This window comes from Schistocerca nitens, chromosome 4 (assembly GCF_023898315.1).
Source record: "Schistocerca nitens isolate TAMUIC-IGC-003100 chromosome 4, iqSchNite1.1, whole genome shotgun sequence".
NCBI classification, from domain to species: domain Eukaryota; kingdom Metazoa; phylum Arthropoda; class Insecta; order Orthoptera; family Acrididae; genus Schistocerca; species Schistocerca nitens.
In genome coordinates this window covers 250,816,909-250,834,165 of record NC_064617.1, presented here as the reverse complement: position 1 = coordinate 250,834,165, position 17,257 = coordinate 250,816,909, and the positions used below count along the sequence as shown (strand labels likewise).

Here is a 17,257-nt window from a genome sequence, read left to right as displayed (position 1 = left end):
TATCCTGTTGGAAAACACCCTGTGGAATGCTGTTCATGAATGGCAACACAAGAAGTCGATCCACCAGATTGACATACGTAAATTTGTAGTCGACTGTGGTGTGGGATAACCATGAGAGTGCTCCTTCTGTCATACGAAATCACAACTCAGCCCATAATGCCAGGTGTAGGTCCAGTGTGTTAGCACGCAGACTGGTTGGTTGCAGGCCCTCAGCTGACCATCTCCTGACACATGGCCATCACTGGTGCCAAGGCAGAATCAGCTTTCATCAGAAATCACAACAGGTCTCCCCCTTGCCTCCCCCCTTCCCCTCCCTCAATGAGCTCTCACTTGACACTGCTGAAGTCATAAGTGGCATTGGGTTTGGGTCAGTGGAATGCACACTGCCGGGCGTCTGGCTCAGAGCTGTTCTTGAGGTGACCAATTTGTAACAGTTTGTCGTGTTCCTGTGGTGCAAACTGCTGCACAGATTGCTGCTGCAGATGCAGTGTGATGCACCAAAGCTGTATACTGAACACAATAGACTTCCCCCTAGGTAGTGCCATGTGACCATCTGGAACCTAGTCTTCTTGCAACCATACATTCTCATGCCAGCCATCATTCTCAGTGACTTCATTCATACCGTCTTTCTGCAGTATCACAGAAGCAACAACTAGCTACTCATAGCCCTATCACAGGACTTCATTCAAATTCAGTGAGGCATTGATTGTGGTGTCTTTGTCACCCTAAAGTTACTGTCCTTCAAAGTAGTCACAAGTACTGTGTAGAACCCATTGCCAGCGATGTGGAAGGCGTAGTATACCGTTAGCAGAGCCTGTTCTGTTGATGGTGTGAATGGAGCGGTCTACTGGCTGGAACAGTTCTGAAGCGAATGCCATGAAGTGGTTCCTTCATCTTCGGAATCAAATCAGTCACAAGGATTTAAGTCGTGGGAGTATGGTGGATGGTACAGTACTTCCCAGTTCCATCGACCGAACAGAGCAGCCACAACTTGTGCTGTATGCGCCCGCACATTGTCATGGAAAACTGATGGGTGGTTTGTGCAGAAAGTGTCACCTCTTCTTTTACAAAGCTGGTTGCATGTGATGCTCCAAAAATGTACGCTGACAGTCTGCTGTGGATGAACATAATGCATTAGGATAACACCATCACAGTCGTACACGAGAATCACCATAACTTTAGACCGCTCCATTCGCATCAAAAACAGAACAGGCTCTGCTAATGGTATACTACACCTTCCATGCCACTGGTAATGGGTTCTACACAACGCTGGTGACTACTTTGAAGGACAGTAACAGGTGCAAACATGTAACTCTTTTGTATTGGTTGTGAATAAATAGTTGCCACTATTTAAGTTCCAACCCTCGTATTTTTGACTAACATCAACTCACCATGTTCTGTCTTGAAGGTAACTGATGCACATGCCCGTTAGGGCATGTATTAAAAAAAAAAACATTCTTGGGTTCTCACAGTGGTGTTTCTAGTGCTACCCTGGTGCGACTAGTGCGAAATTTGAATAGACATAATCTTTCAGATGTAGAAACTTTCCTAACAACTTTTGTTTCATTTGTGTTGCGTAACTCCGTCATGGTGTTGCAATTTTTTTTTTTCATCGGTGCATACTAACTGCTCAGATTCTTGACAGTAGTTACTGTTAAGCCCAAAAAGTCATATTTTTTACTTGTTGAGAGTAAATACTCATTAACTTTCTTGATCCTCTTTAAACAATCCCACATTTGATCCCAAGATTAAAATTTATGACAACTGAGGAACTAGAATTATGCTGATTTCTTTTCATGTGGTCGTTTTAAGACTTTTCATTCTGCAGATAACATTTTGTGGAAGAGACTCAGATGTTACTGTGTTAAGACATCTTTCTAGTATTGCTAGTATTGCCACAGGAATACATAGTTGCCATAACTGTAAACGTTGCTGTTTATGACAGAGCACTGCCAAACGAGGCAAATCTGATAGTGGAGTAGACAAACCAGGCATTAGGGAAACAGGTATATAACCAGCCCATGGCGAACAGTTATGCTTTCATGACCATGTATCAGGAAAACAGATTGGCTCTACCAACTCAAAAATTGACATTGACAGTGATTCACAGAATTCAACTTTGTATGTCAGATTTTTTGGATTCACTACCCTTATGGAATGTTCAAGAAACTCAGTCCAGTGCACTTTAAATTTAAACAAATATATGGCACATTTTCATTCCTTTATTTCATGATACATTGCCATATAAAATGCAAACAATTTTTCTGTTATACGGAAATAGTACACATCATATAGAAGTTTCTTATGGTGTCTTTACATTTTAGAATATATTGGATACAAAGTCTGCTGTATTTTTTTTTTCTTTTTTAATAATTTATCTTGGATACAAAGTGCACTGTATTTTCTTTTTCTTTTTTAATAATTTGTGTTCTACAACATAAGGAACATAGTAATTTAAGTCCTCATATTTGCATTGGTAAACATATGCTGTGTAGTAACTTTTAAGATGATACATTGTGTGGCCATGTTCATAAGAAGACTTAAAACTCACTTTTTAGTTGTCCAGAAGAAGCTGGCAGGAAACATTGCTAGCTGTTTCAGTCCAGTAAAGATTCATTCCAGAACAAAATAACTATAACAGTTCTATATTGTACTCAAAAAATTATCAATGGAAAGTTTTTGGTGGAATGTATATATTTTTATATTGAAAGTAACAACCCTCACAACTTTCTTATTTACCTGTCAACGAATCGACGCCTTAACTGTTAAGTGAGATGTTTAGGAGTGATCCTAAACTGTATTCCAGCCCATTTTCTCAGAAGTAATTGAGAAGAAATTTGTGCACATTCATAGAATTGTGTAGTAGCAGGGGGGCACTAAACATCCATGGGAATAAAGGGTGTAAAAGTTAATTTCTGTGCACTTGATGATGAGATTAATAATGTATCAAACAATGGAAAATCCAGGATGGAATGTAACAATACCAGAGAAGGAAAGTTGCTACTCACCATATAGCGGAGATGCTTAGTCGCAATAGGCACAACAGAAAGATTCACACAATTGTAGCTTTCGGCCATTAAGGCCTTTGTCAGCAGTAGACATACATACACACATTAATAAAGTACACTTGTATGAGTATTTAACAATATTATTGATGTATCCTGATCATTAGATTCTTAGCAGTTGACATAGGTTATGTACTGTTGGGAGTAGCATGGTAATTTGTAAATAGCTTAAGTATAACAGCTGATTAACAACTGCTGAAGGAAAAGAAAAGAATATGAAACGATGTTGAAAAATTGAAGAGACTGGTCAGTTATTTGCTTTGTCCATCATGGGGCATTATTTACATTTTGTCATTTATAATTTTCAAGTAGTCATACCCAATATAATGTATAGTAACCCAATATGTTTGCTTTATACATAATGGAGGGATTAGAGTTAAGAATTCGCCATATAGTTGAGTGCTCAATTGTCACATGAACAAAACTGAAAACTCAGCTTATCTTGTAGACAATACTCTTCAGAGGTAAGTAATGCAGAGTAGACACACACACACACACACACACACACACACACACACACACACACACATAACACATAACACACTTGCATGACTACATTGTTCCATCTGCCTACATTGTACTGTCATTGTCAGCAACATTTTTAGTCCCTCTCAGCAACTCAAAACACCTCAAATGTACAGTGAATTATAACCTTTACTCCTTTCATTGTTCTTATTCCACCAAGAACTTTACATTATCATAACAATAAGAATCCTTTCTTATTCTGTCAAAAAGAGTTTCTTTTGTGCTGTAGCTTTCCTAGTCTTGTAATCAGATTTTTATTTCTTGTATCTTATTTTAATGCTTTGGTTTTCTTCAAATTTATTGTGACATAGTGTTCATAATGTAGACATGCTGATTCAGTTTTCTGTGACACAAATTTTTTAAAGATTTCTTTCAATGTTAATAATTGTTTTTAACTTTCAATGAAACGATAACATGTTAATATTTGACCAGTATTTGTTTATGTGCTTCTTTATGAAAAGCAGTTTCAATTTATTATTGTAATAACACAATTCACTTTTCCGTCGCACTTCACCTAGTGTAGAATGGGAACTGTCTCCTAGGCATGCCCGATGCGAACTGGCTGGGCGCGGCCCGTGCTGCCTGAGTTGTTGTTGTTCTGCCGGCAGAGGGCGCGGCCAAATTCTCACTTGCCCTCTGGTAGGTGGGACTTCAATTGCGGCAACTACTGTCCGTGACGCGCCTTGCCGATGTGCGCATCCCGCGATCTTTCTGGTGGCTGCTGCACTCCTCCTCCTTGGGGGAGTGAAGAGTGAAGCCACCGTGAACCACTGCGCCGGAAGATGGAGCGTCATGCAGTAGCGATGACCTCCACATCCATTGGAAGGCTGGAGTCGGGGGGATCTGCCAACCCTCGAGCCGGAACCTTCGAATACGGTTGGAAGTGACCCACACAAAGAGGTCCCCGTGGTCCCACCACCGGAGCCCAGGACAGAACGGGCGACAAGCCATCAAACGCCGGATCTTGGTCCACCTCGGGCGGGCAATACCCAATGGTGGTGACGATGGGGAAGGGACGACCACTGGTGAACCAGCTTCCTGAGGAACCGGGCCCGCGAGGGGGGCTGGCTCTCGCTGGGGCATCTCTAACGATGGCGATGCCGGTGCTGGAGCTACTGGAGGCTGCCAAGGCTGAGAACCCTCGCAGTGTGGCAGAGTCACAGGTGGGATGGGCGGTAGCGTCCCCTGAGAAAACAACAAGGATGCCAGCAATGGGGAAGCCGGCACCTGAGGGGTCGGAGGGTGGGTGCCCAAACATGGTCGTAGCTGATTTTGGTGGTGACGTACCTCCCGGTCCCCCACCTGCAAGGTATAGAGCCAGCGGCCGTTGCGGCACAGGACCACGGCCGGTATCCAACATGGATTGCGACCAAACCCACATGCCCAGACCGACATACCCGATGGAAAGCCGGGTACCCCATTTTGCAAAGACTGGCGAGGACCAGGCCAGAGGAGGTGCAGCAGAGTCCTAGGTTGGCACCCGTGGAGGAACACTGCGGGGCTGCATTCTCCCATCGGTGTGGTCCGGTATGCCGTCAGGAAAAACGTCAATGCCTCCTCCGCAGGAAATTCACGCACATACTTTTTCATCTCCATCTTAAATGCATGCACCATGCTCTCGGTTTCCCCATTGGATTGTGGATGAAAGGGGGGAGAGCAAACGTGCCGAATACCGAAGTGCCTATAAAAATCCTGGAAGGTCTGCGAAATAAACTGAGGTCCATTGTCTGATACCAGGGTGACTGGCAGACCTTCCACAGAAAAGATTTTTGCTGGTGCCTGGATGGCAACTGCTGAAGTGGTTGAGGAGCAGCGAACCACATGTGGGCATCGGGAATAAGCATAAATGACAATGAGCCCAAAACCATTGATAAACGGGCCCGCAAAATCTATGTGAACACGTTCCCATGCCTGGGTTGCAGGCAGTCATGAAGAGAACGCTGACCTGGGAGAGGCCTGTTGGCTTGCACACTGGGAACAGGCGGCAGCAAGTGCTCAATTTCTCTGTCAATACCAGGCCAGTACACACGCCTGCGAGCCAAGGTTTTAGTATGGGAAACACCCCAGTGCCCCTCATGTAATGTGAGGACCTCCCTTTGCAAACTTGTAGAAACAACCACGCGAGGAGCTGTATCATCTGTAGCCAGAAGGAAAACTCCTTCCAAGACTGAGAGGTGGTCTCGTAGAACAAAATAATTACGAAGAGGGTCCGAGGCCCGACCTGGAGTTCGGGACGACCTCCCCTGCTGAACGAGGTGAACTACTTTCCGGAGAACCGGGTCAGCTGCTGTTTCCCTGGCGACTCTAGAACTAGTGATCGGGAAGCCATCAACCGCTTGGCGGGACGCCACATCCAAATGAAAACACATAATCTCCTCCCGATCGAACTTAGGATCTGGGCAAACCGGAAGACGGGAAAGAGCATCAGCGTTGACATGCTGTCCGGTAGAGCGAAAATGGATGTCGTAATGGTACTTACAGAGGAACAAGGCCCAGCGCTGCAGTCTGTGGGCTGTCCTGTCCGGAATCTGAGAGGCAGGGCCAAATAATGATATTAATGGCTTATGGTCAGTGATTAACTGAAACTTCCTGCCATACAAGAAAGGGTGAAACTTGGTAGGCAATGGCCAAAGCCTCTTTTTCCACCTGGGAGTAATGGGCCTTTGCGGGACTAAGAGTTTTAGACTTAAACGCCAGTGGCTGCTCCGAGCCATCCGCATTGTGATGGGCCAGGACCGCCCCCACCCCATACTGCGAAGCATCTGTAGCCAGGACCACTGGCTTATTGGGGTCAAAAGTACCCAAACAAGGCGCTGACGTGAGGAGGCCCTTCAACGAGGTGAATGCTCGCTCGCATGCAGGCGACCAATCAAAAGGAACATCTTTGCGCAGAAGGCAGTACAGGGGGTGGGCTATGGTGGAAGTCCTGGGAATGAACCAGTGGTAATAGGCAATCTTGCCTAAAAAAGCTTGCAACTCCTTCAGCGAAGCGGGCCGCGGAAGGTCGACGATACCTTGGACCAAACTTCCTAGTGGCTGGACGCTGTGTCGAGAGATGGTGTAGCCCACATACTCAATGGATGGTTGGAAGAAGTTCGACTTACGCAGGTTGCAATGCAGGCCCACAGACCTGAATTTGAGAAAGAGGGTTCGAAGGTTGTGCAAGTGTTCCTTCCTGCTGCGGCCTGTGACAATTATGTTGTCCAGGTAATTAATACAATGAGGGATTGTTGACGTGACGTGCTCAAGATAACGCTGAAATATCGCTAGGGCACTGGATATTCCAAAGGCCAACCGTTGGTATTGGTAAAGGCCAAACGGGGTGTTGACGACCGCCAGGTGTTTGGAGTCCTCATCAAGCAGGATCTGATGATAAGCCTCCGAAAGATCGATTTTCGAGAAATATTGGCCTCCCGCCACGGCAGAGAACAATTCCTCAGAACGAGGCAAGGGATAGGTGTCCACCACCAATTGGAAATTAATGATGGCCTTGAAATCGCCACAAAGACGTAATTTTCCCGAGGGTTTCCTGACAATAATGAGGGGCGAAGCCCACTCACTAGAAGAAATTGGAAGAACGACCCCGAGGGCTGTCAGCCGGTCTAGCTCTGCTTTTACCTGAGGGCGGAGAGCCAAGGGGATCTGCCTCGCGCGTAGAAAATGCGGGCAAGCTGATACCTTCAACGTTAAGTGAGCTTCAAAGTCTGAAACACGCCCCACGCCCCCCTCAAAGATATCCTGAAAGTCAGAGATCAAAAATTCCAATGATCGATAGGGAACGTCTTCGGAGACCAACTGTATGGTGTCTGCGATAGAAAAACCGAAAGCTTGAAAGGCATCCAATCCAAAAAGGTTAGCGGAGCTCGCATCACTGACAACAATAAAAGTAAGAGGCCGAGTGACTGATTTGTAAGTAACGTCGGTAGTGAATTGACCCAGTACAGGAATGAATTGTTTACCATAACCACGTAGATGGCAGTAAACTGGTGCCAATGGGGGCGACCCAAGGTCGGAGTAAGTTTGTGCATTCAATAAGGAAACTGCCGCGCCCGTATGTACTTGCAGGTGTAATCGGCGCAACCGAACCGACATCTCGATAAAGAGTTTGTGTGTCGATGTGTCGGGAGCCTGGCCCGATGAAACTTCCTGAATGTTAATGTCCCAGGTACAGAAAGCTGGCTAAAGCCTGAAATAAGTTCTGCAGAAATTTTTACGAAGTCTCAGACGGTGTTCAGGAAAGATAGAGTAGGCAGAATTGGTGGTGGAGTGTTTGTGTCTGTCAGTAGTGGTTTATCTTGTAGTGAAGTCGAAGTAGATACTCCGTGCGAATTGGTATGGGTGGAGGTTATACTTAACAGCCGAACTAAGTTAATAATTAGCTCCTTCTACCGACCCCCAGACTCCGATGATATAGTTGCGGAACAGTTCAGAGAAAATTTGAGTCTCGTAACAAATAAATACCCCACTCATACGGTTATAGTTGGTGGGGACTTCAACCTTCCCTCGATATGTTGGCAAAAATACTTGTTCAAAACCAGTGGTAGGCAGAAAACATCTTCCGAGATTGTCCTAAATGCTTTCTCCGAGAATTATTTCGAGCAGTTAGTCCACGAACCCACGCGAATTGTAAATGGTTGCGAAAACACACTTGACCTCTTAGCCACAAACAATCCAGAGCCGATAGAGAGCATCATGACTGCTGATACAGGGATTAGTGATCACAAGTTCATTATAGCTAGGCTCAATACCGTTTCTTCCAAATCCACCAGAAACAAACGCAAAATAATTTTATTTAAAAAAGCGGATAAAGTGTCACTAGAAGCCTTCCTAAGAGACAATCTCCATTCCTTCCGAACTGACTACGCAAATGTAGACGAGATGTGGCTCAAATTCAAAGATATAGTAGCAACAGCAATTGAGAGATTCATACCTCATAAATTGGTAAGAGATGGAACTGATCCCCTGTGGTACACAAAACGGGTCCGAACTCTGTTGCAGAGGCAACGGAAAAAGCACGCGAAGTTCAGAAGAACGCGAAATCCCGAAGATTGGCTAAAATTTACAGACGCGCGAAATTTGGCACAGACTTCAATGCGAGATGGCTTTAATAGGTTCCACAACGAAACATTGTCTCGAAATTTGGTAGAAAATCCGAAGAAATTCTGGTCGTATGTAAAGTGCACAAGCGGCAAGACGCAGTCAATACCTTCGCTGCGCAGTGCCGATCGTACTGTTAACGATGACTGTGCCGCTAAAGCGGAGTTATTGAACGCAGTTTTCCGAAATTCCTTCACCAGGGAAGATGAATGGAATATTCAAGAATTTGAAACACGAACAGCTGCTAGCATGAGTTTCTTAGAAGTAGATACCTTAGGGGTTGCGAAGCAACTCAAATCGCTTGATACGGGCAAGTCTTCAGGTCCAGATTGTATACCAATTAGGTTCCTTTCAGATTATGCTGATACAATAGCTCCCTACTTAGCACTCATATACAACCGCTCGCTCACCAATAGATCTGTACCTACAGATTGGAAAATTGCGCAGGTTGCACCAGTGTTTAAGAAGGGTAGTAGGAGTAGTCCATCTAACTACAGCCCTATATCGTTGACATCTGTTTGCAGTAGGGTTTTGGAGCATATACTGTATTCAAACATTATGAATCACCTCGAAGGGAACGATCTATTGATACGTAATCAGCATGGTTTCAGAAAAAATCGTTCTTGTGCAACGCAGCTAGCTCTTTATTCGCTCGAAGTAATGGCCGCTATCGACAGGGGAGCTCAAGCTGATTCCGTATTTCCAGATTTCTGGAAAGCTTTTGACACCGTTCCTCACAAGCGACTTCTAATCAAGCTGCGGGCCTATGGGGTATCGTCTCAGTTGTGCGACTGGATTCATGATTTCCTGTCAGGAAGGTCGCAGTTCGTAGTAATAGACGGCAAATCATCAAGTAAAACTGAAGTGATATCAGGTGTTCCCCAGGGAAGGGTCCTGGGACCTCTGCAGTTCCTGATCTATATAAATGACCTGGGTGACAATCTGAGCAGTTGTCTTAGGTTGTTCGCAGATGATGCTGTAATTTACCGTCTAGTAAGGTCATCCGAAGACCAGTATCAGTTGCAAAGCGATTTAGAAAAGATTGCTGTATGGTGTGGCAGGTGGCAGTTGACGCTAAATAACGAAAAGTGTGAGGTGATCCACATGAGTTCCAAAAGAAATCTGTTGGAATTCGATTACTCGATAAATAGTACAATTCTCAAGGCTGTCAATTCAACTAAGTACCTGGGTGTTAAAATTACGAACAACTTCAGTTGGAAAGACCACATAGATAATATTGTCGGGAAGGCGAGCCACAGGTTGTGTTTCATTGGCAGGACACTTAGACGATGCAACAAGTCAACTAAAGAGACAGCTTACACTACACTCGTTCGTCCTCTGTTAGAATATTGCTGCGCGGTGTGGGATCCTTACCAGGTGGGATTGACGGAGGACATCGAAAGGGTGCAAAAAAGGGCAGCTCGTTTTGTATTATCACGTAGTAGGGGAGAGAGTGTGGCAGATATGATACGCGAATTGGGATGGAAGTCATTACAGCAAAGACGTTTTTCGTCGCGGCGAGATCTATTTATGAAATTTCAGTCACCAACTTTCTCTTCCGAATGCGAAAATATTTTGTTGAGCCCAAACTACATAGGTAGGAATGATCATCAAAATAATATAAGAGAAATCAGAGCTCGAACAGAAAGGTTTAGATGTTCGTTTTTCCCGCGCGCTGTTCGGGAGTGGAATGGTAGAGAGATAGTATGATTGTGGTTCGACGAACCCTCTGCCAAGCACTTAAATGTGAATTGCAGAGTAGTCATGTAGATGTAGATGTAGATGTACCTGCTTCCTTTGATTCTTTTGAGGCTGAGCGGCAAACTTTAGTAATGTGGCATTTTTTATTACATTTGCGACAAACGGCCCAATGCTGGGGGCACTCTGACCGATCATGATTTATGTAGCACGAGGCACAGGACGGTAACAGGGGCCGGTGGCCAGAACTCTGTTTACGCACTGTGCGGGAGCGGGTGTAACGGCCGGATTGTACCGCTCGCACATCGTCTACCCCGGATGCGGTGGACGCGGCCGCGCCACCCTGAACTGCCGCGACATCGCACCACGCTTCCAACTGTTGACCTGCAGCGTGAGAGATTTCATACGATTGAGCAATGGACAGGACTTCCTCAAGGGAAGGGTCTTCCAACTGCAGGGCACATTGCCGGACCTCCCTATCAGGGGCCGAACGAACAACGACGTTGCGCACCATAATGTGGGCCTATGACTCTCGTAACTGCTCCATCAAATGCCGGGATGGTTCCATTGAAAGGGCATGGCCGACTTCCTTCCCCGTCCTTCCCTAATCCGATGAGACCGCTGACCTAGCTGTTTGGTCTCTTCTCCCAAACAAACCAACCAACCAACTGCTCCGTGACAAAATGACACTTGCGACTAAGACCGTGCAACATAGCGGCCCACGCCCGGTAAGACTGATGGGGCTGTTTCTTGCATTGATAGAACTCGACCCTAGCCACAACAACATGTGTGCGGCGGCAATAATAGGGAGACAGCAATGAACACAATGCATGGAAAGACAAGGACGAGGGTTCTTGCAACAGCGCTAGCTGCCACAAAACTTGATACAGTGAGGGAGATATCCAAGACAAGAAATGAGCACGACATACCTCCGCATCAGCAACATGAAACGCCTGGTAATGTTCCCCAAGGCGATGTTCATATGCGTCCCAATCCTCCGCCATCTCGTCATACGGGGGAAAGGGAGAAGGGAACGGCGCTGGAGTAGACTGCGTGGAGAGCAACGCCGGAAGCACTTGTTTCATGGTTGCCATGAGCTCCGTCTGCTGCTCAACCAAAACCCGCACTAAATCCTCCATGCCATGGAGAAGCTGCGAAACCGGAACGACGACACAACACGCGAAAGAACGACCCTACTCGTTGCCAATTGTGTAGTAACATGATTCACTTTTCTGTCGCACTTCACCTAGTGTAGACTGGGAACTGTCTCCTAGGCATGCCCGACGTGAACTGGCTGGGCACGGCCCGTGCTGCCTGAGTTGTTGTTGTTCCGTCGGCAGAGGGCGCGGCCGAATTCTCACGTGCCCTCTGGTAGGCGGGACTTTACTTGGGGCAACTACTGTCCGTGATGCGCCTTGCCGATGTGCGCGTCCCGCAATCTTTCTGGTGGCTACTGCAATTATGGTGCTGCTTGCAAGTGCCGTAAATGTGTGATCTATTAGCTTCTAAAGTGGCTTCTGCTACAGAACAGAAGTAAACTACTAATAAAATTTATATTCACCTGCTAGGAAAAATTTAAAATATTGTTAAAGTGCTTTCCTGTTATAGTTCATACTGACACTGTGTTCCTGCTGGGCCTCTCTCCAGATGATCAATATTTATTTGCTGCTGACCATGAAAGTCACATTGCAGTATGGTTCCTTCAGAGTGGAAAGGTAATAAACCATATATATAAAATATGTTCTGTTGTAAACAAAAGGGAAGAGAAACTGTATGATCATTTTGTTGTACATGACAAGTTATGCTTTTTTATGTTCCAGAGTCTTTGCCTAGCAGTTTTGATAAGTAGTATTATTGTAATATCTTACTATTCTGTCATCTAAGTAAGTTTGTTTGGATGCATATAGTAAGTAAAATACTTGTCATTTGAAATCAATGTCAGTATGAAGTTTTTGGGTTTCATGATATCTTCTTTTACATCAACAAAAATGCATTAGTATTTTTCAAGCCTGTGACCATGTACTGCTGTTAACTGGTTTACTATTGAAAAATGAGACTTGTAACATGCAGCCAGTGCTGAAGAAATACCGTATTTACTCGAATCTAAGCCGCACTCGAATCTAAGCCGCACCTATAAAATGAGACTCGAAATAAAGGAAAAAAAAAAATTTCCCGAATCTAAGCCGCACCTGAAATTTGAGACACGAAATTCAAGGGGAGAGAAAAGTTTTAGGCCGCACCTCCAGATCGAAACAAAGTTGGTCCATTGTAATATGAGACACAATTTAGGTCGAATGAAAGACAATACAGCTACAGTAGTTTGGTTCGAGTCGTAAGCTTAGCAGTTAAGCTTCACCGGGTAGCCGGCCATTGCTATGCGTCAGGCTTTATGCGTCCATATTTATACGGGTACCCTTCCTTTTTCACGTGCTTCGTCTGGTTTGAATCGATTGCTTATTTTGCTTTGATCTGATAAGTGCCGTTTTCTTTGTTATAGGTGTTTATGTCACTCTAAGCTGAAAATGCATTACTGTACTGTGTCATGCATTGTTTGTCGCATTTTGATAGTGCTCGCCGCTCGCGGCTTGACTTGCTTTTGTGCGCGCTACCGCCGCTTAAAAAAAAGAGGAATCTTCTCATTATCGAAACAATGGCAAGAGACTGCTATTTGTTGTTACTTACACTGCTGCTTTCTTTGATAATGATCAAAGAACCAAATAATAGACTGCGTATGATAGAACATGTTCTGAACGAGAGTTTAGAGAAAATTTTTCTCCGTTTGAAAATCTTTGCGGCCGCTTCTTTAGTACATCGAATTCTGCACAGAAATTAGTCATCTTACATTTAAAATCTATTCAGTTGCCGTGCTTCATTTCTGACTGTATCACTATTAGGCATAAGAATAATACGAATATAAACATGACACAATACGTATATTCTTCCGCGTTTGCTGTTGTCTCACTCTAGTTTCGTAGTTTATTAGGCAGACAGGATTTAAATGAGATAGCAGCAAACACGAAAGAATACATGGCAAAATGTTTATATTCATATTACTCTTATGGTGAAGAGAATAGTGCATGTGATTCACATTTCATCAGGTTCCTATTAGCAACCATCTCTTCTCACAGGTAGGAAAAAACTCGGAACGTAGAGTTGGCCATATTGACAAACATCCCTAACAGTCTTGCCAGTCGGATTTTCGTAGTACATTGAAATTCTGCTACATTCGAAGATGAACAATACGGAATTTGTATTTACTTCGTTGGATAATGTATGAAAATGCAGTGGTCGAAACTCGGGGCGGAGAAAAAAAACAGCTCGTCTTCTACTTTTTTTTTTTTTTAATTTATTTACTGATGCAGAGGTTTTGGCGCCAGTATTTATCTTTGTGCCCACAAAGCATGCTTGTGTAGCGCTACGTATATTCGACGGCAGAAGTTAGTTGTGGCGGCACCTACCAACATTTTTCAGAACTTCCGCTTGCTTTGCACTCGATTCTAAGCCGCAGGCGGTTTTTTGGATTACAAAAACCGGAAAAAAAGTGCGGCTTAGATTCGAGTAAATACGGTAGTGAACAATAAGTAATTAATACTCCAGTACTCAGGAACAATGTTATGATGTGTTGCCTCCGAAGAAACACAGTTCTGAAGTTTTGTTGGCCAATAGCACACGAATCCATGTTGATTGTGGTAATTGGATTGTGTATAATTCCACAAATTTTATGAAAATTTTATGCAATGCACTTAATTAAGGATAGGTTGATTAATTTTCTATCACGTGAAATAGCTTTTGTACTAGATAATGCATTGAATGACATGGGACTCAATGTGTAACTCTTATTTGTGAAAAAATTATACAACAAAGCTGTTAAATTTTGATACAGCTTAATCCCTATATGATTTTGTTACCTATAACCTTTCCTTCTCAGTTGCTGATTATAAGAACATCTGATTACAAAGTCCAGCATTTGTCCCACATAACATTTGTGTATGTGTATGCATTTGCCTGGACGATTTCTTCTCTTCATTTGATTTTAGTTTCTGTTTGGAGATAATTTATACTTTTGTTTTCAGTATAGTTCATTTACACTGCACTAATCCTAAGTCTATTACTTTGCAGGAGTGTCAGTGTTGTTGTTGTTGTTGTTGTTGTTGTGTAATGTTTCCAAACAACATATCTGTTAACCGGCTATTCTCTATTTGCCATTGTTGTATGTGATCCTCATGCTGCCAGTATCCTAACATTCCATTTTTGCATAGAAAACGCTTGGTATAGTTATGTGTTAACAGTTAATTTCAGCTCCCACTCCCTCTCCCCTCCACTTTCTTCCTTGCTAGAGAAGTGTGTACGCCCTGTTTTCTTTTCCTTGCTATCATATATCTTTGGATTTCATAACTGACTGACCTGATGGTGAATGAGCTAATAATTCACAAATCCTATTTTATGGCATATCCCGAAATCACTTACGGCAACTATTGGAATAGTTCTTCTGAAAAGGGCAAAGCCTTTATTCTTTCGTATGCTGTCTCATTCTAAGCTTGTGCTCCCATCTCTAATGACCTTGTCATCAATGATACGTGAAACCCTATTTTTCTTCCTTTTTTTTTTTTTTTAGTGTTCCATACCTCAGTTGGTAAAAACGGAACCCTTATGGGATCACTTTATTGTCTGTCTATTAAGAGCCTTTTCCTCAGAAGAGATAGAGGTGTCAAAGTTCAAATTTATGGCAAATACCTTACCCTTGATGGTGTAAAAAAAATATAAGCCTCTAAGCCAATGCAGTGAGAGAATACTGCCCTTTGTGTCATGTGTTTTGATACTTGCAAACTCGCCCATCAGAATGTTCGTACTGAACCCTGAGAGTGCGAGTCCTACTAAAACTTATCTGGTTTTATATTTGCTACATATGATTTGTTTCAGTAATTAACTCATTGCCAAAAAGCTTCATTTTCTAATTAACATTGATCCGGGTTTTATCAACATTTGTGGTATGATTTTTGAAAATGAACACTTCATTTTGAGGATTAAAACTAAATAATGGAACAACATAGGAGGCGTCGGGCAACAGAGAGAAACACTTAAAGTATATTTGAAAGGTGACTTCGCTACTGGACAAGTCTTTCCATAGACGTAGAAAACACACACACACACACACACACACACACACACAAACACGAGATGACAATTATTGAACAGTATGAAATAAAGTCTTTATAATTTCTGAATGGTTTGTTTTAGGATGTTCAAACTGCTCAGGGCATGACGGGAATCAGCATGCACATGTGCATGTGCCTTGTTGTTGTTAGCCATTTGCACATGAAAATGTAACTACTATGTGAGCAATAACAGCCCAACTTTGGCTCAAAGGAAGTTTGTGACCAAGTTCAAGCTGAAGACAACTGGTCCAAGTGTGCTAACAATCAAGAATTTGATTTGCATGTTTGAGAGAACTTGATGATGGTAGTGTTGGCAGTGTCTGTCGTGATGACAGTGTTGGCAATGGTGGTCGCCCAGAAAGGGTGAAAACACATGAAAACATAGAGAAGACAAGTATGGTGTTTCAACCCAGCCCCAGGACATCGATCAGACAAGCAGCACAACGGGTGGCAGTCAACTGTGAGACACTGCCAGCCACAAATTATTGTTGAAGACCTGCATCTCTTCCCATAGAAAATTCAAACCCATCAGCCATTAAGCCCCAGGGCCATGGAACAGCAGATGTTTCGCCAACACCATTGTTCACGGAATTGAAGAACAAGACTTTGATGTGAATATGGTTTGTTTTAATGACAAAGCCTATTTTCAGTTGGATGGGTTTTATCAATAAGCAAAACTGGTGCATTTGGGGGACTGAGAATCTGCATTTCGGGGGTGAGAAGTCTCTCTACCCTCAATGGGGCACTGTGTGGTGTGCAATGTCCAGTCACAGAATAATCGGTGCAATATTCCTTGATGGCAGGGTGACCACCGAACGGTATGTGAAGGCTTTGGAAGATTATTTCATTCCCATTATCCAAGACTGAGCTCAACCACATCAAAGCAGAAGAGTGTTTGATGTCCTGGAGGAGCACTTTGGGGACTGCATTCTGGCTCTGGGGTAACCAGAGTCCATGTCTCCGGGGTAACCAGAGTCCACTGACGTGGGCCTCGAATGGCCACCATGTTCTCCAGATCTGAACACATGCGACTCCTTTTTGTGGGGCTATATTGAAGACAAGGTGTACAGCAGGTCTGTTAGGTACAAGGAGTAGGAATATATATGTCGTGCAGACAGGGCCAGGGAAATTCGTCTGTGTCAATGGAGGTGGTGGAAAGATCCAGAAATACTTATATTGGAGGAGAATGTGGGACACAGAGCGCAGTATTTATGGTTGTTGTGTGTTGTGAGCAGTTGAGATGGTTGCTACAGGGTGACTGGCAAGTCAGTGTGTCATGGTGTGTGTGGTAAGTGGGTTTAAAGTGTGTGCTGTTGGGAATTTGACAAGGAAGCACCAGGAAGTAGAAAAAGTGTAGAGATGACAATGGTCATGTATGAGTGAGTGGTGTGCATACAAATGTGAGTGTGTTTCATCTGAGGAAAGAGTTTGTCCAATAGCTAAAGATTAAAACTGTTCCAATTTCATAAAACTGAATTTCTGTAGCTAAAAAACCATTTTAACTTCACTTTATTCCAAATAAATCTAAATGTTTTAGAGACTGCAGTAATAAACACACCACATAACAAAAGTTATATTTTTATTACTTACCTTTGCATAAGAAACAATTTCTTCGCCCTGTGCATCAGTGATGTTGATCTCATTGATTGAGTGGCATGTACTGTGCTGCTTTTTTTCCGCTGTGCCACACAGTGTTTCATCCAAAGTTGGTAAAAA

General features: G+C 43.6%; 1 protein-coding gene across 1 annotated transcript in view; it reads left to right on the top strand.

Annotated features, from left to right (window-relative positions):
* LOC126252929 (U3 small nucleolar RNA-associated protein 4 homolog) overlaps window positions 1-17,257 on the top strand; it is an 82,585-nt gene that overhangs the window by 59,262 nt on the left and 6,066 nt on the right. Inside the window, exon 11 of the mRNA XM_049953924.1 lies at window positions 11,994-12,100. Within this exon, the coding sequence (XP_049809881.1) occupies window positions 11,994-12,100 (107 nt within the window). The remainder of the gene's footprint in view (window positions 1-11,993; window positions 12,101-17,257) is intronic.